Source organism: Eschrichtius robustus, chromosome 13 (assembly GCF_028021215.1).
Source record: "Eschrichtius robustus isolate mEscRob2 chromosome 13, mEscRob2.pri, whole genome shotgun sequence".
NCBI lineage: Eukaryota > Metazoa > Chordata > Mammalia > Artiodactyla > Eschrichtiidae > Eschrichtius > Eschrichtius robustus.
This window is the reverse complement of record NC_090836.1, coordinates 54,965,874-54,991,462: the sequence shown is the minus strand read 5'-3', so window position 1 is coordinate 54,991,462 and position 25,589 is coordinate 54,965,874. Positions and strand designations below refer to the sequence as shown.

Genomic DNA, 25,589 nt, shown 5'->3' with positions numbered 1-25,589 from the left:
GCTTTTAAAAAGGTCATGTAATTTGCTGAAGATTCTAGTTAGTCAAGTGATGGGCCAGAATTTGAACCCAAGCCACCTGAATCCAGATCCTGAGCTCCCGACTCTAAGACCAGTAGAAAAGTTAGGTCCCACTTCTCTCTCCTTCCTTGACCTCTCACCTCCTCCAGACCAAAAAAATGTGAAAGTCCAAAGCAGCTCATCAAAATAATAGATCTGAAATCTGATTCAAACTCAGAAAAAACAAAAACAAAACAAAGGGGAATAAAGTAAATAAGAGAAGTGCTCTTAATCAAAATCTAGTCAATGTCCTCACTGGATTAGTCAACACTCCATCCCCTGCAGAAGCAAGACTGGCACAAACTTCTTTCCTATATCCACATAGTTTTGGTTAATCAACTTTGGAGTAACCTACCAAGTATTGATCCCAGTCACTTCAGATGAGAGGGTTACAATGTAGATATCTTCTTCCAGCCTTGTTACATGACACCATAAAATGTACAAGACTTCTTTTTAAAAGCAAAAGAACTTTAAAACAAAACAACCCAGAAGAATAAAAGGGGACCAGTTTGGCTTTTAGGCCCTGTACCTAGTAAATCCTGTCAGTTCAAAAATATATCTCTAATATAAGGAAATCAGTGAATGACACTGTTGGAAAGAATTGAACTTACTGTAAAGTACAAGGCTCATTTCCTATGGAAAATGCAATAATTTATTTCTTTAGTACAAGCTTTCCAGTAAAGAATGCCCTTGAACTGAATGCCTTGCTGTGACGGGCTGCACACTCTACCCAACAGAATATATATAAGCAAAAAGGAAACACGCTGTCTAGAAAAAAAATACACAATTTCCTTCTATTTCCTTTTCTAAGTAGAACAACTCTTCTTTGGGGAACAAATCGGGGTCTTATAACAATTAGCTACACAATATTTTCCATTCTCACAGCCAGTAAAAACTAGAAACCATGAGGGTCAATGAAGATGGCCCAATTATTCCCGGAAAGGCAAGGGATTTTGTGGTGGGTGCTTCACGTGGGCTTCTTATTCAGCATGAAGATCAGGTGCCTGGAATCCAGATATCTCCCAAATGAGCAAGAATCCATTGAGAAAATAAAAACATATCGATCCTTTAACTACTACATATTTTATTCCAGCTTGGCTGAAACATCGGCTGTGTGAGGATGAGTGGTGGAAAATAAAGGCATAAAGGGAGGTGGGTATAAACTGTGGGGACTTCAAAGAGCTAGGGAAGGTTGTAATCAATTCAGTGGCCAGCTGTGGATCCGTAGAAAGTTTCTAGGAAGAGCAGTGATGTGACTGTACCCTATGCAGGTTAACTGGCAAACACAGGAGAGCCAAAGGTAGAAAAGGTGAAAGGTAGGAAGACCAGTTAAGAGGCAAGATATGGAACTTAAGAGTCCATGTACGGATGAGTGCCTGAAGGAGATGTGGTGGACATATACAATGGAATATTACTCAGCCAGAGAAAAAAAGAAGTCCTGCCATTTGCATGGATGAAATTTGAGGACATTATGCTAAGTGAAATAAGTCAGACAAAGACAAATACTGTCTATCACTTAATATGTGTAATCTAAAAATGCTAAATTTATAGAAACAGTAGAATGGTGGTTGCCAGGGGCCTGCGGGGGGAGTTGGGGTGGGTGGAGGGAATGAGGAAATATTGGTCAAAGGGTGCAAACTCCCAGTAATAAGGTAAGTTCTGAGGATCTAGCATGGTGATTATAGTTTACAATGTAGTATTCTATACCTGAAAGTTGCTAAGAGAATAGATCTTAGATGTTCTCACCACAAAAAAAGAAATGGTAATTATGTGAGATGATGGAGTTATTAACTAATGCCACTGTGGTAATCATTTTGCAATACACAAGTCAAATCAACAGGCTGTATTCCTTAAACTTACACAAGGTTATATGTCAATTACATCTCAATAAAGCTGGGCTGGGGGACAATTGATGGAAGCTGAGCGCTGGTTAAATCACACTGTATTTGCTTACAATGTGTTTCATTTCATTTTAGCAACATTAATCTCACGACTTCAAAGAACTTACCTATTTCCTATTCTGTTGCCTATAAGAAAGTTTATATAGGTTTTTCTTATCGATGAGTTCAATGGGATACGATGTCCTTTTAGTTCTGATGCTCAGAAAATGGCAGACCTATATTTGATATGTGGTCAATACCAGTTTAGTCAACACTGTGCTCACTGGAGTGTAATGGAGTAGCACTTTTTGACTTCTGACACTAGGTCAAAAAAGGCCTTGCTTGCAGCTTTCTCCTCATTTGGGAAAACACCCTCTCTGGGAGCCCTGAGTGTATGTCAGAAGGCTGACTTCCCACCCTGAGACCACCACGTTAGAAAGGCCATGTGTGTGGGTGCTCCAGAGGACACCCCCAGATGCACCCAGACTTCAAGCCAATTCTGCAAAAGCACCAGACCTGTGAGTAAAGACGCCTCCCAATTCTACCCCAAGCATGAGAGGTAACCCCCAGCTGCTTGAGTCCTCCCAGCTGAGGCCCTAGACATCCTGAAGCAGAAACAAGCCTTTCTGTTGTGTCCTGTCCATATTCCTGACCCAAAGAATCCATGAGCTTTCTTTTCTTTTTTTTTTTTTTTTTTTTTTTACATTATTAAGTTTTGGGGTGGTTGATGAAACAGTAATAGGTAACTGGAACCATATGTCTAACAAGAGAGGTAATAAACCCATTGGTTATGGAACCCACACCTGGAATATGATACTTAGTTCTGGGTGACATATTACAAAAGACAAAAAAACAAGCATACTCAGAGGAGAAGAAGAAGAATGTTCCTTTATGGGAAAAAGCTGAAAGGCTTAGAGATATTCAAACCAGAAAAGAGAACAAAGGGTATATGTTAATTGCCTTCAAATATCTGAAGAGCTATCACAAGTAAAAGTAATAACAATTACTCTGTATATTCCCAGGAGGGAGGCCTAGGAACAGTGAGCAAAAGTTACAGGGAGTCAGATGGAAGTGTTTTCTAACGTTCAGAGCTTTCCAGGAGAGAAGAGGCAGCCTTAAGAGGACGAGAGTTTCCTAACATTAAAGGTAATCAAGCAGAGTCTAGATGATCAGCACCTGGTGGGTTAGTTTGGAGAGAATTCATGTATTGACCAGAAGGTTGAATAAAATGCTCTTACTTTAAGGTTACACTGTAACACTGAGATGTTTTTAATCTAAAATCATCCCCATTTCCTTGTGCTAAGAAATCTAATCCCAACACATGTTGAGCAGAGGGAAAAAAATACAAGATGAATAAATTGAATGAAAGGCAATACCAAAGTATAAATAGAAAGGGATGCAGAACTCTGGAGGAGAGAGGAATGGCAAACTAGCAGGAAAATACAATCCAGCAGAGCAGCAAAGGAACTTCAGAAAAAGATGAAGCATGAAGATGGAACCATGGAAGAGAGAAAAGCAAGGCCAAAGATCCCATCATAGATGACCCAGGGTAGAGAGGATGCCTTCATCTTTCTTGAGAAATGGTTTTATTCGTTTGTAAGACTTTTCTCCTCGGTCAGTGGGAAAGACAGACCAGAAGAACATGGTAATGTAGCAGCATAAAGAACAAGGTTCAAGTGGTAAAATTAACAAAGCTCTTCAGTGATCAGTGAATTTCTGGCCTCAGAAAGATACAGGATCTGTGTGCCTTTGGGGTCAGGTACACCTGCATGGAAGCCACCGTCAGTATGTAAGAATCACTACTAAGGGAAGCAAGAAAAACCAGTGCGTAAAACCTGGTTTCCTAACAAAGGCAACGTGAAAAGGAAAACACAAACCACCTAGAAAATGAGATATTTCCAAGGCCAAACCATCCCGGGAACAACAACAAAAAGAAATGCAAAGAAAGAGTTAAAAAGTTATCTCATACACATTTCATCTGAATTTTATCACCATTTGTAATCAACTTCCAATGTTTCATAATACCCTTTAACCTTAGTTACTCAACCCAGGGAACAAGTCATCTCATTGTTACCCCCTTTGAAGGAAGAGTGGAGACTCTTTTCATGTTGATTAGAGATAGAAAAAGGAGACACTCCCAGGAAAGAAAAGTGTTTTGAGGAAACTCCTGGAGCCTGAGGGTAAGAGGTGGTGATAATATGCTGCTTGCCTTAACCCTTTCAAAGATGCATCAAACCAGAAGTTAGAAATTCATGTAATCGATAAAATAAAAGTAATTTATTAAAAAAAAAAACACCAGAAATTTTTCTGTACTAAAAAAGAACAGAAATTTTATCTTACTACTCACCCATTTCCTAGGTCTGCCTCTTGGCCGTTTTTCTCCAGTGGCTTCTGCTTTCTGCAAAATGAAAAAGGAAGTCATATCGTTTCCTACCTGACATTTCTTATAAGTGCTGCACCAAGGGACACATTTCAAGTAAGAATGTTCTGGTTTGCAGATGAGGTATTAAGATTGCTTTAACAATCTCTTTCTCCTTGAAGGTTCGTCTTCTCCATTTTTCATTGCATGATGCAAAGAGAGATCTATGCAACCCTCACCCTAATAGACTCCCCTGGAGTAATCTCTGAAATGCATGCAAATGCTTTTTAAAAGCCATTTTGCCCTTATTTCTATCTGTAATTAAAAAAAATTATTCCCACATATCCATAATTATGTAAAGTAGACTTTTAGAAAATTAATGTTTCTTAAATGATTTTTCTTTCCATATCACAGCTAAAATTACAAAAATTAACATTGATATGTTACTGTACAATTTACAAGCCACTTCTACCCACATTGTTAGGCAAAAGCAAATCTAAATGTGAGTGAAAATATATAGGCTTCTAACTCAAAAAAACAAATATTAGCACACTTCTACATAGTTAATTTCCTATTCCTTGCCCCAAACAAACACCTGTCAATCAGTTCACTCAAAGCAGAGAGAGAGAAAAAAAAAAAGCTAGCAGAAATCATCAATGTTTTTCTCTGAGATGGAAACCAGGGATGCTAAAAAATAATAATTAATAAACAATGTATATTATTAACAATTAACAATTCCACACTCAACACAAACCTGACATGAATATATTTCTAACTACCTTAACAGTTTGTTCATTGCTTTGCTTCACAGAAGATTTTTCTGGTATCACAGTTGTTTTTTTCCCTTTTGAGTCAAATTTTAATATTATAATTTCCCTGTGTTTATCACCCCTACTCCAATCCCCAAATACACCAACACACACATATCACATACACTTTCTATAAAAATACACATTTATAGGGACTTCCCTGGTGGCGCAGTGGTTGAGAATCCGCCTGCCAATGCAGGGGACACAGGTTTGATCCCTGGTCTGGGAAGATCCCACATGCCGCAGAGCAACTAAGCCCGTGCGCCACAACTACTGAGCCCGTGTGCCACAGCTACTGAAGCCCACGCGCCTAGAGCCCATGCTCTGCAACAAGAGAAGCCACTGCAATGAGAAGCCCACACACCGCAACAAAGAGTAGCCCCCTCTCACTGCAACTAGAGAAAGCCTGCGCACAGCAACAAAGACCCAACACAGCCAAAAAAAAAAACCATGTTTATAATTTTCATTTTCAGAGTAAAGAAAACCTAGTACATCCTCTTCTGTGTATGAGAATCATCTCAAGGCTATATAAACACAAAAATACAGGTAACCTGAGCCAGGATAACTCGTTTTGCATTTTACTTTTGTTACCTGGGTTAGCAACAAGTACTTGGTACAACGATACTAAAATTACCTATTATAACTGTCTACACTGCCAAATGACTCTCCTTTCTCCCTTCAATCTGGTAAAAATAGATGGAGATAGGTGATAGATTGATAGATACACAGAGAGATACAAAGATACACAGGTACATAGACAAAATAAGATTTTTATGTCACAAGATTTCTCACCAAATATCTTCCTGACCTATCTAACAGGTTCCATGAATTAACCCAAACTTTGTACGATTATAATGTTAGTTCACATTTATTGAGCATTTAAAATACCCTAGGCACCGGGCTAAGTCATTCGCATGTGTTATTTTAATCTTTACAACAGCCGTCCATGTAAGGTAGCTGTTATTATTTCTCTTACTTTGCAAACGAGCAATTAAGTCTTAGAAAGGCAAGCTGAATAACTCAGGTCGCACACAAAGCTGGTAAATGGCAGGCCTGGGATTTGAACCCAGTTCTGTTGGACTCTAAAGCCAGGGCTCTCAATCTCCTGACAACGCTACCTCCCTTTAGGTTACATGCATTTGCTGCTATGAGGAGATATTTTAGGTAACGAAAATTGTCACTGGCTCAGCTCCACCTAAGCGTCAGATTTGGGCCCTCTGAATCATAGTAGTAGGGGTTACTACTTTGAATGGCTCCACAAAGGAATCATTTCTTGTCAAGGATTAGTGGTCCTGTCTTACTTTCGGTCATAAGGGCATGAGTTAAATTAAGTGAAAGCCGGGAGTGCCCAGTGAATCACACCCTCTTTCTGAGTGTGATCTCAGGGAGAGAGGGAGATCTCAAAAGGAACAGAGACTCCACTTTGGAAAGCTTAGATTCAAAACCCTGCTCTGCCATGTTAGCTTTATGACTTTGGGCAGGTCCCTGAAAACCTTAACTTGGTTTCAGGTGTGAAATGGAGATAACACCTCCGGTGAGGAGTGAGGAGTGAAGTGGCTGCCATAAATGAGGTGCTCAATAAATGTTCTTTCACTCCTAACCAGATGGAACTCTTAAAGGGGAAGTTTTCCTTTAAGTTAGTCCAATCTCATAGAAGGTTCAATCAATGCAAATATTCCATTACACCCATAGATCACCTTAAGAATGAAGCTTTTAAGAAACCCTCTGGCTAGTACATCATGAGTTATATGAGTACAAAATTCCCTAATACAGAAGTAGTGTCTGATTTACCCTTTAGGAGCAATTGTAAGGTTGCACAGTTTACTCAGTAGTAAATTATACAAACATGGAAGATAGAAATCCTTTCTCATGGGCATGGGGATGGTAGGTGGGGTTGAGAGTAGGAGACTGCTGATCTTAAAAGCTAACAGTGCTACACCAGGCTTTTCTGTATGGTGGTTATATTCCGGGGCCATGATGCGATCCGGGTGTATCTAAAGTCTGTTAGAAAGAGGGTTGTTTTCTGAGAGGGTTTCACTGCATTTCAAAGTTAGAGAAAGCAAATCTCTCATAGAGAGAGAAAGCCCTGCAAACAAGAGGACTTAAAAACGAGCATCCCATTTACAAAAAGTCTATTCAAAAATAAAATTCGCACCATTAACCAAAGTGCAAAATACCACGATTATCACTTGGACTTGTTAAAAGCAAACTTGCTCCTTGGTCTTGGGGCCAGTATTACATGTAAACTGAAACCCTCTTCTGAGACGACATCTAGAAGAAACACATTAGCTGTGCTGTGTGTCGTCGATCTGGGAGGTTTTCATTGTTCCTTAAAATCCACATTATTTAATCATTCTGATCAAACTTCACAAAAGCTGCAAAACCAGTTAGGATTTTCCTTTGTAAACCAGCATAGATCCAGGAATTTTACATATTGGAAAACACTGGCTTTAACTTTTTTCCCTGTGTTTAATGCTCTTCGGAATATTATTTTTCAATAGAAAACAAAACATTTCGGGGACTTGTTTTGTTTTTAATATGTTAACATATGCAATACTGTGTAAGTGTATATTTGGTTTTCCTTCACCAGAGTGGAATTTGGTTCCACACTACAAACCCATGTATAATTCAGACAATAACTTATTCTGAGTACTTACTGCTTATCTGGGGGGCGGGGAGTAGGGAGAGAGGGTGGGAATTCTGCATTTGTAAGAACTGAATTTCAGACTATTATCAGCCCTGTTATACTAACGATCATATGTTAAAAGTGTTATTCCCTCCTGGCTTGTCTTCATTCTTATTTTTGCCTTTTAAAAAAAGTGTAAGTTCAGAACTGTGTATTTAATTTTATAAGATGCTTTAGAAGCAAGTTCATGAGGATTGGGGAGACTATTAAATGGGAAATGTAATTATATCTTTCTCTAAGAAGTTTTGGTACTCCAGGCTCTTAAATGTATTAGCCCTAAAAAATTAATTAAAAAAGGAAATTCATCTAGCAAATAGAACTCTTGATCTTGGAAACAGTGCTTAGCATTAGGGTCTGGTGCATAAGATGTGCTCACTACATATTTATTGCATGAAGGAAGGAAGGAAAGAAAGAAACACTGGTGTTTATATCACCTGTGTGTTTCCCTGTTGTTTCCCTCTCGCCTTTAGAATTCTACAGCTTGGTAGGGCTTTAGAAGACATTTCATCCAGCCCCTTCATTTAACAAATAAAAAAACTTCTGGATGTGCCATGATCTCCAAAGTCATAGCCTTCTGGTTTATTTGGGGGCCAGAAGTCTGTGGGGATGGGTTGCAGTAGGCACATATTGCCAATCCCTTTATAAGCTCGTAGAGAACTGCCCTCCAAAGATTTCTCAAAATCTAACTTGCAACCTACATTTCTGGTTACCGGAGAAAACATAATCTACCTTGTAGCAAATACTTTACGAGATATTTGACACCGCATAATAGTGGAAAGATCATAAACTTTAGAATTAGATTTGAACTCAAGCCCAGGTACTCCCATTTACTGGAGCTGAACATTAGACATGTCAGAGTTTACATCTCTGAATCACAGTTTTCTCATTTGTGAAATGAAGACCATAAAGCCTACATGAAAGGATTAAAGGAGCTAATGTATATGGAAGGTAAGCCTGACAAAAGCTACAGCATTTAGTAGGTAGTCAAATGTAATTTCTTAACTCCCTCCATATTTTAAAATGTTACCCTTAAAAGGAGTACCTCCCAATTTTGTAAGTTTCCAGTCAAAGTACTGAGTGATTTTCTGAGCATTATCTTATTTAAGTACGGCAGCTATTACTTCCCCTGTTTAAATGGGCGATTCAGAAATCTGCCCATGTTCTTAAGTGGTGGAACTGAGATCCCCATCTGATTTCAAGGCAATAAAGGGTCTGTTCTTCTGGGAGATAGTCCCATACAAAATAAAGTAGCCATGGGGAAATTTTTTTAAAAACTTCTAGGGTGGAAATCAAATGAGTAGTTAAAAGTAAAATATTTCCAAGTTTCCTATAAAGACATAGACAAGAGCTGAGATTGGGAACGAAGCGCATTAGCCAGTTCTGACTTCTGGGTCAAATTTAGATAGCTATTAATTTTTTGCTATTCTAAATGCTCACATCATACTGTGATAATGCATAAAAACCAGAACGCCCCACTCCAAATCAATCAGTGCATCTGTATACACACACACACAAAAGAGCTAGAAAAATATTTGGGCTTAATAGTACCTTGCTTTGTTTTCATGTATCTTTACATATATATGTATATATGACTAAGACCTGCTGACTTTAGAGCATATGGAGCCATCTAAAAAAAGTGTAGAGTCACATTTTATTTCTTTTAGTAGCTCTTTCAAAAATATAAAGAGTGTAAATCAATGTGCACTGGCATCAAAATCAACTGGACTAATCAATCACATTAAATGTTAAGTAATTGTCACTTTACCTTTTTGCTAATCTAGTTCTATGGGTTTCCAAACTGTACATGCAACTATTTTTAGTCTTTAAAAGACATTACAAGTTTGCCATCACTACATATTTTCCGAAACAGGAATAAAGTGAATTCTAGCATCCATTGTAGTTCATGCTCATTTTCCCCAAGGAAGTCCTTGTTGTCAACTCCCATGTCATTATTTACACATGCCTGTCTTCACCTATACAAACATGAAATTAAAGCCAAGGCCAAAATAACAGGAAAAGTTATTTTCAAAGTTTAGGATTCTCCTCTTAACTGTTCCTCTCCCTCCTTTGTAATCAGAAAAATCAATAGCAATGATATGAGAGCTCATAGGGTTGACCTTCCGAGCAAACTGCTCCCTACATTATCCTGCAGAAAACAATGGCTGTGACTACTCCTGCTAAATCACTTAGAAGATGCACTGTGGATTAAAGCAATATAGAATAATAATAAAGCAGCCTAAAATGGAATCAGTTCTCCATTCACCTTTTTCTCCTGGTTGGCAGTATAAAAATTCAGAGCTAAAAATCTCAGAATCTAGGATATAAAATTCATTGTTCCACCCTTGTGCCAAGCTATATGGTTCCAGAGCGAGCTCTGGAAACTGCAGAAAGTCAGCTAACAAGATAAGATAGGTCTGAATGATTTAACTGACATAAAATGCTCTTCAGCATCCATCTAGTCTCAAAAAAGAACTGAAATGCAACAGAATACCAATCTGTTATGTTCTCTTGAGCAAAATGATCTGTTGAGACCTTGAGATAAAAATGAGCCAGAGTTGGAAGTCAGTCAAAGTAATGAGGGGCTTTCGATGAAAAAGTTCAGAAGAATAACTGGCAAAGAATGAGATCTCTGGGTTCCTTGAAGTAAAGTGATTTCAGAAAATAACTCAAATGTATTTGAATCTTCCATATTTGGATCATAATCTACGATGACTCAAAGGCATTGTGAGAGAGAATTTACTGATACTTTAAGGCTCGGTCCTCTCTGGCAAAGTTAAGTGAAAAAAAAAATGAGTCAACTGTTTAGGTAAGACAGCCTAAAATACCAAGATAATGGAGACAACAATTGGGCTTTCCGTAATTCCACCTGACTGGATTTATTTGTATCCTTAGATAGAGCCCTGAGTCCCAGTGGAAGTTACTTGCCCATAAAAACACAGAGGAACTCAAAATAACTCATATTAGTAACATAGAAGCCATAGGCTGGAATTGTATGACAACTGCCAATACCATCTTTCCCTGACTTACCTATAATGATGCCTTTGGTTCCTCTCTTCAGCTCGACCTACTATATCCTGTAAAAAATCATGTCCTTGCTCAGCATCTATGAGCTAATATTTATCTGAAATGATGAGGAAAACCCATTCTCTCATCCTAAAATATCTGTGATTGGTGTTAGTAATCATTTGTGCAAAACCAACCACCTTTCTAGGAACATGATTAGAAAAGGAGCACAAATCTTCCTCTATAGTATCCAATTCGTATCAAGTCTTCTTTGTTTAGGCAAGTGGAAAATATAAATTAAGTGTCTGCCTGAACACATTATTTGAAGTATACTTTACCTACATAGTATTTTCATTTTGTACTTTGCTCTCTATTTCTCTTCACTACAACCTAAAGTCAAAAGGAAGTTCAAGCAAATCTGTGATATTACGAAGTAGGGCTATCTCACACCTGAGATCTTTTTTATATGCAATTCTTCCTATTAAAATTTAATTCAATCTCAGAATTTTTTTTTTTGCCTAAAAGTACCTGAATGACAATTGGCCTGACTTACAGATGAATTTGACTTGTGACCTTAAACACTGGAGAATTAGTGAAAGAAACCCCTCCAGTGCTCTCTCATTAAACAGGCACAACAAAAACCCTAAACTAAACATAAAGTTGATTATATCTTTCTTCTCTCCAAATGAGAAATGTGAAAATACAAAGTATTTCCATCCAGCACAAACAGGAGAGGAAAACAAACTAAAACAAAAAGGAAATTAAGAGCCAACTGGTCACAGGTATACCTCAAACTAAGACATAAATAAAAGGGTCAAGACACACACACAGACACACACATACTCACACGAATCAATTATTTATTCAGGAAAACATTAACTTCTGATTTCTTTTATTAAGATAACAACATGAAACTGGTTCAGGGATGAATTTTGAGCACTCAGATTGGTGTTCTTAGGAATAACTAGAATTTCTACATAATGGTTATCCATGGGAATTTGTCACAACGGAATAGAAGCAAAGTGAAGAATAATTATCTTCTCTTCCAAAAGTTCCAAGCATAACAAATTATGTTTTTATAAATGTTTGTTTTATGTATGACACAAATCAATTTTATATTGAATATGACCTGAAATTAAAGTGATTGCTAATTTAGTAGTCTTCCACTTGGTCTTGCAACTTTACTCATGCATTGTCAAGTTTCACATTGCTAATTTTCCAACAAGCAGTTTTGTTTTCAAATGCCCCAAGGCCAGTTACTGGGTCCAAACACAAACTTTGTAAGTAAAGAAACTCCAAGCAGCAAGAAATTTTAAACATACAACATCATCAGTATCCCAGTGTACACTGTATCTCCTCTAATTTTAGAGTTCAGTTCTCTTATATACTTACCAGGTTTTGTTATGTATTTTCCATTTTGGTGAGTCTCGGTTTGCAGGAGAATTCCCAATTTATTAATCATAGAAGACTTCTCATCTCTACTCTGGTCAGTCTAGCATGTTATGAACACTGTAACTTTTTCTAAAAAAGATTACTTTTCAAAGTCCTAACAAAAATACGTTTTGTTAGAATACAACATATGTTTGATAAACAAATATGTTTGATAATCATGTTTACATAGGGTAGTAGCAAACTCAATAAATACCGATTCGAAAGTGAAAATACCTTAAGTTTACACATGCCATGAACAATTCATCAGTGTCATTCATTATTTTGCAAAGTGTTATCTTCTCCAGATGAAGCGTAATTTATAAAACTGAAGAAATATAACAGTCAGGTTCTGAGCAAAAATATGTATCCATTTTTATTAGGAAGGGGACTTTTATAACAGAATTGTGTGAAATAATTTTGTCTGGAAGAATGAAAGATTTCAGAGAAAAATTTCTTTCGGAAAAAGAAAGCCTACTTCTGTTTTGGAAGTTGTAATACTATGTGCATACACATGAAGAATTATCAGAAAGATGAATAGCCTAAGGGTCATTTATAAATGCCTATCACCAAAGTAACTAAAAATAAGTCAAACCTTACTTGGGAAGAGACCAACCTTTTGTTATTTTGCTTTAGGTGGTAAATTAGGCCCAAGTCTCAGCTTTCCTTTTGTCAATAAAGATTTTGCTAGTCAGTGGCAAACTTTTCAAACTGAAGAGAAGGTGATGGAAGCACCTTTTTACTCGTTCAAAAAAAAGAGTAATACAGTAAAATATGAGAGGTAATTCATTTTCCCTTTTTTTGTATTGAATTTTAAATAATTTATTTATGATGAGATATACAGATTTCTTCCTGGGAGATGTTATGATGCATTTTTCAGAGCAATTACATCATAGTTTAAATGTTTGTCAGCTAGCTACCAAGATATTTCTTTGCCATTCCATTAGAGTAAAATTAAGATAAAATTAACTTAATGCAACAAAAAAACCCTATGTTAAATTAGCCCTTTTTTAAAATTTAATAAAGCAGGTAAAAAAACAAATAGTAAGTATTCATATTAGTAATATCAGATTACACAGTCACTTTTAAATGACAAGATAATTTAGAGCTACTTCAATGTTTAGTGATTAAATATGAGTACAATTAAATCTTCACTCTGAGAAGCAGTTATATTTAAATATATTAGAAACCTGCTCTTTCAACTCTGTTCAAGACTGTTAAAATAAAACAGAGAAGAACTCATAGTTGCTCCCTAAATAACCTTATATGTATCACTGGTTGCTATGGAAGTTTACAACACTGAAAACTATCAAATATAATATGGTTAGTGCTCACAGTCACAGAGAAAACCACACAAAACATTAATCCTCAAAAGATGAGCATACAGTCATTTTCAACAAATACTATACATGGTGTACTCAAATCGACTGTAAAGATATATCAAAATTTACTTCTGAATTTTGAACCTTTGTTTTTAACGAGCATACAAACCCACAAATAAAATACAGAAACGTTTTTTGATTTATTTGTAAAGCTTAAAAAATGTGAATTTTATCTTCACCTTCCCTCCTCTGTCTACGCATTGATCCTGAGATATTTCTTCTTTGTTAGCTCAAATACCACCAAACATGAAGTTTTTAAACTGCAATTTAAAATTTATAAAGAAAAACACTGGAAGTTACACTTGGTTGGGTTCTATCCTGCCCAAAAATACACAATAAATGAGTCAAATACTTGTTTAAAAAAATTTCTCATTGTCCTATTCAGAACATTTCTCTATCACCTGAGGTGGAAAGGCTTTTGAGAGATTATGATATATTATATTGCAGGTTTATTGTAAACAAACAAGGTACTTTATCAGCACATTTAAAGCTGTAAAATTAGTGAAATTTTTTTTTCCAGAATCCCGTAATTGGATTTACTTCTAATTATCATCTATTTGGCAAAGCACTTAACTTTAATAGTGGGATTTGGTTTTCCAGTAATCATGTAAATAAGCACAAAGTAAATTAATCTTTATTATTTTTTAAGGAAATTGCAAAAACTTCACCACCAGACAAAATCTATAGCTTTGATTCGTTTTTAACTATTTCACAACCGGTGCAAATCTTAATTGTTCATTCTCCACTCCCCCACCTCCCCCTCCCATCTCCGTTTTAAGTTTCTTATTCTTTGGTGATTGTTTAAAAACAGCACTGTAAGTGTCTTCATGAACTTCTTATGCTGAGTATCTGCTTGAAAATCTCACCAATATTAAAGGTAGGAAATGAGTCTTGGGTTACCCACTTGGGAGAAATCCTTAGGTGCGGATCTAGAACGGGAAAATTACAGGGAGGTTCCTGTGGGCGTTGAGAAAGTTGGGAGGACGTAAGAAATCTCACCTTTTGAGCTGCTTTGGAGGGACTCTTGTTTTTGCTGCCTTTGGGTCTTCCCCTTGGTCTCTTAGGAGAGGGCTCACCGGTTGGCTCCTAGTTTCGGGGGGAAAAAAAATGCTGCTGTGGCAAGAATGGCTGAAAGAAATTGACCCTGACTCTATAGTTGTATTTTCTGCCTGTGCTGCTCAACAGAACTGTTGGAACACATTCAGTTCAAGCATAAACGGATGATGATGGTACAGAGTTTACAGAAAGGGGAAATAACTCTACTTGTAATCCAAGAATTCATAGAGGAAATTCTATTTCGCATATGAAAGCTAGATTCTATTTCAACCCGAAAAAGGTAACAAAGGCTGACTGTTCAAAGGTTGCTTGTTCTAGAAAGAAAGTTATACATTTTAAGGTGTAAAATATGCAAGGCTGTGTATTTGGCAACGCACAGAAATAATAAGCATTTTACACAAATACTACTCTCCACTATACTAGCATTTTAAACAACAGAAATATGAAGCTCACATCAGAAATATTTCAACAATCTCCCATATTGAAAAAGGTGGCTTTTGATCATTCTGCATATCTGTATTGTAGGTCAGTTATAACTCAATCAACACACTGAGTGAAATACTGGAGCAATTATCCAAGTTCTTCAACTTAAAATAACTCCATTCCTCCTAAAATTTCCAAATAATTATGGTAAATCTGTTGTAGGAGGCTTTGCTTGAATAATCTAGGTAATTGCTTCAATTCTTCACTGCCAATTGGAGATGTAGGAATGGCCTCCAGTCTAGATTTAAATGTCTTTTGATAAAATAAATATTTTCTCCAAAACTTTCTTTTGAGAAAACCCTGTGGGGGTGTACCGAAGAAAACTAAAAGGGATGGGGGGGTAGTGAGGAGGAATGGGAGTGTCTGGGAAGGAGAAATTGAAACTATCAATAGGTTTAGCAAAACTTTAAACGGCTTCTATGCCAAGTAGTAAATACTCGAGTGGTTAAGAGAATGCGATGATTAATATTCCAGATCCTAAATATTTATCCAGTGAATCATCAATTTACATCTCATTCAGATTCGGTTATTAAATGAGAATTAGCTTAAAATGCATAAAAGTCTTCAATGAAAATTCGCATCCTATTTAGAGATTCTGAGGAAGGTTTCCTGCAAGCTTCCGTGGGACCACTAGCTCCAGTGGGCACATCCGGAGCAAACACATAGGAGACACATTTTTCTTTCTTTGTGAACTCTGCCTTAACTCAAAGGTAAAACCTCCAATCACCTCCAGACCCCACTGCAATTTCTTTTGGATTATTTTTTGGAGGTGGGGGGCAATTAGTAGAGTTAGAGTGAGCCGGGTGGCGTGTGGGAAAGAAGAGCGGGGGGAAGGGCAGTGACTTCCTGGGAGGTGTAAAACAGGATCCTAACGCGATGTAAAGTGTCGCCCGGGCAGAGCGGGAAAACTCAGGGGCCTCTAGATTGGCTTGTTTCCTTTGATGATTTCAAAAAGGTACAGCAGTCTTTCTAAAACGCACTGGCAAGCAAACACTGTTCGCTTTCCCCACCTTGCTCTCGGGCAGCTTTGGGACTCTAGGATTATTTTCTTATAGGCCTATTTGCCATGAAGGAAGCGCTTTAAGGCTAAAGAACGAAGAAGTAGCTTTAAACCCCACGGAAGCGGAGTTTAAATGTTCTCAATAGACAAGTCCCGCTCCAGCCTTGCCCGCGGAGGCTTGGAAATTGCTGCGAACAAAACCCCTCCACCCCGGGCGCTGCGCGCAGCTCCGCAAGCGCAGGCTACACGCTTAATTGGTTGCATCCGCAGACAAAACCCTCCACTCCGCGGGGTCCCGGGCGCCCCTCGATCGTCCCCTCCCAACCCCCAGCCACTCGCTCTGGAGAAGGACGTTTCAGGTCTGCAGCTCTGAGGCGCGGGACCCAAGGCAAAAGGGTGACTGGGCGCCTGGCGAGGAAGTGACCCTAGCTTCCGTGCACCCCCTTGGACACTGCTTGCCACCGCGCCCTTGGCTGAACTACTTGATCCTGTCCCGTGGGGACCCAGGGTCTCCTGTAGCCAGCCCCTTTCCTGGGACACCTCAGCAGCGGCCACCGCGCCGCATTTAAAGAGCCCTAAGAGAACCGGGCGGGTCCACGAGTTCTTTGTCGGGAGGGCGCGAGTCTCAGGCCACCGAGAACTTGGGGAGGGCGCCAAGGGGGCGGCTGCGGCGCGCCAGTCCCCGGCCAGCGAGCAGCCCCGGTTGGCGGGAGAAAGAGCCTCCGGCCCCCGGGACTTAAGCCCCTCCAACCCTGACCCGCCAGAGTACCCCTAACCGCCGGGCCACTGCAAAGCGGCTCGGAAAGTGCCTGGCGAGCCCCGGTTTGTCGGACCCGGCCGCTTCCCGTCACCAGGAGACACCGCGCCACTCGGGCCGGGCACAATAGCGAAAGTCCGAAGACGCGCTTCTCCCGACCCCGCCTCCAGCCCGCACCCGGCCGCCCGCCCGCCGTGGCTCCCACCTCCCGGCCCGGAGGGGCGCGGGCGCCCGGGGCTCCGCCGCGCACTCGCGCCAGGACTCCGCAGCTCGCCCCCGCGGCGGCGTGCGGCGGCCGCACTCCCGCGCTCGGGTGGCCGCGGGTCGCGGGGCCCTCGCGGAGGGAGCGGAGGTGGGCTGCTGCCCGCACCCCGCCCGCGTACTGACTTGCTGCTGCTTCCTGGGTCGGCCGCGTCCTCTCTTCTGAGGCGCCGGGGCGGCAGGTTGTCCCTGGGCTGAAGTGGACGGCTGCCCGGCGCCTTCACCGCGTGCGCTCATCCTGCCTCCCGCCGCCGCTACCGCTGCCGCCGCCGCTCCTACCGCCGCTGCAGCCGCTTCGCCTCTGCCGCCCCGAATCTGCCCAGCACCTTTCGGGAGACTGTGAGGTAGGGCTGGAGAACGAGGCGGGGTGGGCGAGAGCTGGCGTGCGGCGAGGGCTGCTGCTGCTTAGGCTGCCGCCGCTGCCACCATCAACACCGGACGTCCAGCGGCTGCCAACAAGAGAGAAGAGGGGAGGAGGAGGAGAGAAGGAGGCGCTGCTGGTGGCGGCGGCAGCGGTGGGTGGGTGCCGGAGGTGGAGGTGACGGTGGAGGTAGCGAGAGGAGGCGGAGAGCGAAGGAGAAGGAAAAGAGGGTTTCAAGTTGGGAGGCTCCCCTCTCAGTTTGGGATCAGAAGTTGCGGTCACCGGGAGCACTTCGGAAGCGGCTTGGAAAGGGAAGAGACTTGGAGTGAATTGTGTCCCTTGAAACGTTAGGCGGGGAAAGAATTCCTCCTCCTCTTCCCCCTCGCTCCGCGCTCGCAGAGCAAGAAAGAGAAAGAGAGAGAAAGCAAATAGCGCCTTGGGCAGTTGGAAAGCAGAGGGAGGATGGGGAGATTCTGCCGGGATCGGGTCGGGCACTGAGCGCGGGCAGGGGACGGAGCGGTGGGTGGCACCGCGCCTCCTCGGGTGGCGGGAGCGGGCGGCAGCGGCACCGGGGAGTCGGAGGGGGACGGGCTGATTGCTCTTGCGTCCTGCACCAAGCGCGCGCTGCCCGGGCTGGAAGTTTTTCTGAGTTCCTGCCCCAGGATTCAAGCGGGATGAGAGGGTGTATGTGTGTGTGTGTGTGTGTAGTGTGTGTGTGTGTGTGTGTGTGTGCGCGCGCGCGCGCGCTTGGGGAGGGGGCGGCGGGATGGGGGGGAGAGTGCCCACCTCTAATCGTGGGCAGATAAAGGGGAGGGGGCTGCGCCCTAGGAAAAGTATGAGGAGGAGGGAGGCCAGGCGGACCGCCGAGCCAAGGCGCCTGGCCGCGGGCCAGAGGCAGCGTTCGAAATACAACTGCCTCCGCGGCGGCGGCGCCCGGGTGCCACCCGGAGCCCCGCTCACGTGCTCTCGCCCGGCGGCGGGGTTAAAGGGACAGGCCGGGGATGCCGGGCCGGCTCACCGCCGGCCTCGCCCCACCCGCCGCCCGAGGTCGCCCCTGGCCGGCTGTCCTAGGAAGGCGCGGAAATGTGGCTGCCCCCGGAGCCGCGTTTACGGGCTTGGCCTTTACCTGCACCTCCACGATGCGGAGCCAACACTCTGCAGGAAGCGTCTGGCTGCACGCGCGGCAGAGTTCTCGTTTCCTAGGAGTGGGGATCGACTGAAGAGGAGTAGGAGCAGGCCCCCGCCGCCCTGTTCTGCGTCGGAATGCCTTCCTCGCAGATCGCACGACCCGTCGCGCGCGCGCGCGCGCACACACACACACACGCGCGCACACACACTCACACACAGACATGCTCGCAGATCCACACACACACGTGCACTTAGACACACGTGCACACTCCCACAGCACATGTAGGCATAAACACACATGTTAACAAACACGCGCGCACTACATGCATACATGCACGCAGAAACACATGCACTTTCACAGACACAGGCACACGTGCAAACAGTGTGCACACAGGCACACGGAGAGCGCCCGCCTCTTTCCTGAGCTTTTTTTCTCCGGGAAAAACTGGAGGCGACGCGAAGTCTCCCCTTGGCTGGCACTATGCACCCGGGTTCCTACGCTCGCAGGGTAGAGGGGTTGCCCAACGCGGGGACCCCATAGCTTCCTAACTCCACAGTTGAGCCAACTGTCCAACTCTCCCTTCAATTTACCTCGATTTAACCTTCTCCCTAGGAACTCCCTTTCTGCCAAGTCCTAATTTTATAGCCTGGACTGTTTCTGAGTTATGTGAACACCATAATGACCACAGTCCGTTTTAAAAAGGTGGAGTACATTTTAAAACGTACCTCTTTTCATCCTTGAATAACAAAAAGCTCTGAAAAAATTAGGTTGAGATTTTCACACATCACACCCAAAATTATTTTGGACCAATTCCAAAATAAAAACTTTCACACGAGGAAGAATTTTTTTCTTTCCCCCAAATACAGACCACCGTGGAATAAAACCCGCCTACTTTACAGCCCTAAGTAGGGAGTTCGGCACCGCCAGGTTCCTCTGTGCCTGTGGAGGAGGCGCGTGTAAACGTCCGCTGCAGGCGCGGCAGCGCTGATTGGTCCGCGTTGCCATTTTAAATCCATTTCCAGTTGCCCTTTGCAGAGCTGGGACACTTAGCTGCGCGTTGAGTGTCCTGCAGAAACCCAGGGTTTCTCCTGGGTCTGGGAAAGCCTAACAGTGATGGAGAAGGAGAGCCCCCATCCCTCCGGATGGAGCCCTGCGCGTACTGGGGAGGGAGGGGTCTCACAGGAACCAAAGGTTTTCTGCCAGGACTTGGCTGAAAGATGGTATCTTCATCAAAGAGATTGAAATTTCACGTACTAAAGATTGCAGGGATGTTTCCTAACTGCCAAGTTTGCACGTGCTTTAATGTGATCACATTCGCACAGTGGTGTGCACATTTTACATACACATACAAAATGGGCTTCTCGTTTGTTTTTGTTTGCTTGTTTTTGCAAGGACTAGAGATAAAATTCTGAGGGTGAATGTAGGAGAAATCACCGAAGATTTCAGCCAGCCAGTTAGAAATTGGGGTACTTATATCCTCGGATTTTTCTAAAATATGCAGAGGCCGGCAAGGAAGGGATTTCAGAATTTTATTTTTGCATTAATCCTTGACTGGAAGACAGCACAGAAAAAAATGGGGGTGAGAGCCACTTGTTTTCAGACTACTGTCACTTTGCTATCAGATTCTTTGACCCTTTTTGAATGTATAACCAGAAGGATAGGAAACAAATATTGCAGCAGGTTTTGTCTATATCAGTCTTATATATTTTCATTCCTGGAAGCTATATTTATTTCTAGTTTCTATATGTTTTCTGTCCTCATTTCTTAACTGAAAGATCACTATAATCTCTGAGTTCTTCCAGTTCTGATAGACTTTAAAAAATGTATAATATCTTGCTCTCTAATTGTGTCCTGTTTGTATGTAAATTGAATGTAAATTCCATGGACGCAGGTAGTATTTCTAACACCTCTTTTTTGCACCAGTTGTGTGTAGGTAGTGTTCAGTTCATAATAGACTTTTGGTACTTACTAATTTACTGCTATGACTCTTACTCTTAATAAGTTACTATTTTACAAATGTACCACAGGATGAGAAAAGCATTACATATATTAAAATAACTTCAAAATTATTTTGATTAAAAGAAAATGCATCTGTGATGAAAATATTGGGGTTCTCACATTGTACTTTATCATATTATATTTAACCTTTAATATATTCATGAGTTAAAGAATGATTAAAGGAATTTCTCAATTATAACTGATTGAATTAATCATGGATAATTAAACAGAGATTTATTAAAACCAGATACTTTGGAAGTGAATCTATATAGGGTCACAGAAAAAATAGAACAGAAATAGCATACACACACACACACACACACATATATATATGTTCAGCATATAGAAGCTCAGTATAGCACAAGGCAAACACATATTTCTGAAAAATATTTCCAGTATTTTAACATGAACTCATTTGTACTGCTCAAACTCACAGTTTTAGTGATTTTGTCTTAAAAGATGCTTAGAAAAAAAAAAAAAAGATGCTTAGTATTTAATGAAATGCAGGAATGATAATCTCTAGGAGTTTCCCTATGGAATCACCAAGAAAGAATATACAGTGCCAAGTTAACATTTTGGTGGGGGAGGGCAGGGTGGTGGTTTTGGACTGGCTTTCTAGTCCCATAGATAGAGGGTCACCAAACAAAATAAATTCGTCCCCTCATTCACTCTACAAACATATGTTGAATTGGTTTTGCAGTAATCTCACCTATTATTCTCTCAGGACTCAGGATTGTAATTCATTCAGAACTGGAGAGAATCTCTTTGGAAACAGCTAGGTGCTCATTTAAAATCTATTTACCTGTTACGTTAAGCCTTTCATTTACCCTTACAAACATTGATCCTCTTCCATGTAATACATAGTGTCTTCAACAAACATTTATTGAATACCTAAAAGTGCTAGGATTCACAGAACATTCTTTTTGACAAAAGTCATGGAAGTGGAACAGAAGTGGCATAGTTTCATTTCCATGTCTCATCTGTTGACATTATACTGTCAGCCCCAAACAATCTTGGTCTAGGTATACAATCCAGCAGCTTTAAAGTCAGATATAGGAATGGTTGCCCTCCTGGTGTATGTGCTGTGCATAATCCCTGGGAGTATAATTTGATGGATTTTACTCCCGAGATTAGATGGTACAGTTGACCTTAAGGAAATTATCCTGATGAGCATGACCTCATCATATGTGTGCTTTTAAAGCAGAGCATGTTCTCTAGCTAATTTTAGGAGAGGAAGTTAGAGATTTGGAGCTCAAGAATGATTTGACTGTCCATTGTCTGTTCAAAGATGGAGAGGACACATGGCAAGGGACGTGGGGAGCCTCTAAGAGCTGAAGGCAGCCTCAGGCTAACAGCCAGCCAGGAAACAGGGACCTCCTTTGTAAAACCACAAGGAGCTGAATTCTGCCAACAAGAATGAGCTTGGAAGTGAATCTTCCCCAGAGCCTCCATTGAGAACTCAGCCAGGCCAACACCTTGATTCCATCCTTGTGATGCCCCCAAGCAGATAACCCAGCTATACCTGCCTTCTGACCTACAAAACTGTGAGCTAGTATGTGGGTATTTTAATGGTCTGTTAAGTCATTAAGTTTGTGGTAATTTGTTGTGCAGCAATAGAAAACTGATACAGGAGGGATCAGGTCAGGTAAACTTCCCTTCCTGCATTCCATGGATTGCTTCAAAAACACAATTACTCATACAGTTTTTCTGTATGTCCTAAGTGTTTGCACTACACCTATCAAGCCACCCACCTGCTGTATCTTTTTGGGCTGGCAGTGAAGTAATGTCCAGCATGGAAACACATCATCTGTGTTGCTTTCCATCCTTTCCTCCTTCCCTCTCTCCACCCCCACTCCATCTCTGTCTCTACCTCTATCTCTGTCTCTTCTCAGTACCTTGGAATTCCTGAAGCCACCATACTGGAGAGACATGGGGAAAGGTCACACATTCGGATAATTCTAGGCTCCCCCAACCCTTGCCTCTAAGCCACCCCAAACTAATGTGAAGCTGTTCAGAGAGGAGAGATCCCTGCTGAGCACTGCCCGAATTGCATTTTATTAGTATCAAATAAATGTTTTTATTCTTAAGCCACTAAATTTTGAGGTGGTTTGTTATATAACCATAGAAACTGGCCCATGATTTTAAAATTAGAAAAGGTAATTTCTTTTTTATTTATCAATTAATAACTTTAAATGAGTGATTTTCTTAGCTAGAAATCACTCTTAGCTGGGACTCACTCTAAACCCTCCTCTTTGCACATTAAATGATCACCAAGTCCCTCCAGTTCTGCCTTCTAAATGTTCCTTCAATCTGTCTACTCTCTACTTCCACTGTCACTGCCCTAGCTAGAACTTTCTCCATTTCTCATTTGGACAACTCCAATGTCTTTTTTTCTGGTCTCCTGACGGTCAGTCTTACATTTAAAAAATCCATTTTCTACAATGCTTCTAGAAGGATCTATTTCTTTTTTGGATCAGTTATATTTATTATACTAGAAAATGGAGGTGACAGAAAAGCAAAGAAAAAAAATTGCCAGTTATCCCACAACTCATAGATAACCCTGTAACATTTGAATCCTTCTAGACTTTAAATGAACTACTATAGGTTCATGCTGCACATTCTGTTTCATAACCTATTTTTTATGTAAATAATATATCAAGAATTTTTTTTCATGTCAATGAATGTTGTTCTACAAGACCACTTCTAATGGCTTCACTGTATTCTACTGTATATATATATTAAAATAGAATACCTGGAATTAAGTAAGCACTTGATAAAAATTTTTATGACATCCTTGTGAAAAGATGAAGAAATATGGCTTGGATGTTGTGCATTCCTTTGTGCTGACATCAACTTCCAAGGTGGTCTTTTCTATCAGCATCCTGGCATAATTTACAGATTTTCAGATATCTAAAGGTAGAAGGGATAGCTAACTCTGTTGATGCCCAAATTTAAGATTGAAAAAGAGCTCAACAACCCATACTATAATTTGAGATGATGAATATGAAGTATTCATGAGGGGAATTAGTTTCAAAAGGAGGAAAAATCAGCCATACCAGTATAGGGTGGAAAAAGTGATTTACAAATAATTCCTTGGATTACATATCAGACTAAGAAACAGATATTGCTAGTTTCCCATCTAATGTTCATTCTGCCCTTCTAATTTGTAAAAGAACACCTACAGTGTTGAGTATGGCAACATGCCCAACCATGAAACTACATTTCCCAGCCTCCCTTTTAGATTGTGGTGCTCAATGAAATATAAGCAGAAGTCTTCAGAAGTACTTCTGGGAAAGCTCTTTAAAGGGGACTGACTCAACTGAGAGGTTTCTGCATTTGGATGTCCAGTTGTTCCAACTCTCATTTATTGGAAAGGACTGTCTTTGCTCCATTGTACTTCTTTTTTTAAATTGAAATATAGTTGACGTACAATATTATATCAGTTTCAGGCATACTACACAGTCATTTGGCACTTGCATACATTATGAAATGATCACCACGATAACTCTAGTAAACATCTGTCCCCATACAAAGTTATTATAATGTTACTGACCATATTCCATATGCTGTATATTACATCCCCATGGCTTATTTATTTTATAAGTAAAGGTTTGTACTTCTTAATCCCCTTCAGCTATTTTGCATCCCCCACCTCCTCTCTTCTGGCAACCACCCATCTGTTCTCTGTATCTGTAAGTCTGTCTTTGTTTGGTTTGGTTTATTTGTTTTGTTTTTTAGATCCATTGTATTTTCTTTGCTCCTTTGTCAAAGATCAGTTGACTATATTTGTGTGGATCTATTTCTGTGCTCTCTATTCTGTTCCATTGATCTACTTGTCTTTTCTTTTGTGAATACCATACTGTCTTGATAACTGTAACTTCACAGTAATCTTGAAGTAGAATAGTGTCAGTCCTCTGACTTTGAGTCCTCCTTCAATACTGAGTGGGCTACTCTACATCTTTTGACTCTCCATATAAACTTCAGAATCAGCTTGTTGAAGTCCACAAAATAACTTGCTGAGATTTTATAGGGATTGTGCTGAATCTATAGATCAAGTTACAAAGAACTAACATCTTGACTATATTGAGTCTTCCTAATCATGAACATGGAATATCTCTCCATTGATTTAGTTCTTTCATATCTTTCATAAGAGTTTTGTAGCTTTCCTTATGTAGATCTTGTACATATTTCATTAGATTTATACCAAAGTATTTCATTTTGGGGGGTGCTAATATGAACGGTAAAATGGCTTTAATTTCAAATTCCACTTGTTCACTGCTGGTATATAAGAAAGAGATGACTTTTATATATTAACCTTGTTTTTACAACCTTGCCCTAGTCACTTATTAGTTCCCGGAGTTTTTTCGTCAATTGTTTTGGATCTTCTCTATAATCACATCATCTATGACCAAAAACGGTTTTATTTTTTCCTTCCCAATCTGTATACTTTAATTTCCTTTTCTTGCCTTATTGCTTTAGCACTTCATGAACTACATTTCAGATTTTCTTACCCCAGTACTGGTTCTGCAGAGGTTTCTGCTCTGGGAAGTTGTCATTCTCTATATTCACCTGTCTCTCCAGTTTTTGAGGTAGTGATTGCCATGTGATCTTACTGCTCTTATGCATCTAAGAATAATTTTTTTTTTGCTTTGTTCAGCTTTTTACTTGTTAGGACAGAATAGCAACTTATAAGCTCCTTACGTGCCAGATCAGAAACCGAGAGTTCCTAAAACTGGCTTTTAAATACTCAGAATAGAGAAAATAATAATTTCACTATGTTTTGCCCTTGTCAAAGTACATCAGGAAAATTATATTTAGTTCTAGGCATTGTGTTTTTTTTTTTTTTTAGGCACTGTGTTTTAAGAGCGATTTTGACTAATAACATGTGACCCAGGTAGGTTTTCCAAACAAGTCATATAAAGACCATTTGAAGGAAATGG

General features: G+C 40.6%; 1 protein-coding gene across 1 annotated transcript in view; it reads right to left on the bottom strand.

The window, feature by feature from the left end:
• The window catches only part of HMGA2 (high mobility group AT-hook 2), a 135,987-nt gene extending 117,895 nt beyond the window's left edge, over window positions 1-18,092 (bottom strand). Inside the window, exons 1-3 of the mRNA XM_068561649.1 lie at window positions 17,288-18,092; window positions 14,604-14,690; window positions 4,285-4,335 (exon numbers count right to left, since the gene is read on the bottom strand). Of these exons, the coding sequence (XP_068417750.1) occupies window positions 4,285-4,335; window positions 14,604-14,690; window positions 17,288-17,398 (249 nt within the window). The 5' untranslated portion in view covers window positions 17,399-18,092. The remainder of the gene's footprint in view (window positions 1-4,284; window positions 4,336-14,603; window positions 14,691-17,287) is intronic.
• Between the last annotated feature and the right edge of the window lie 7,497 nt (window positions 18,093-25,589).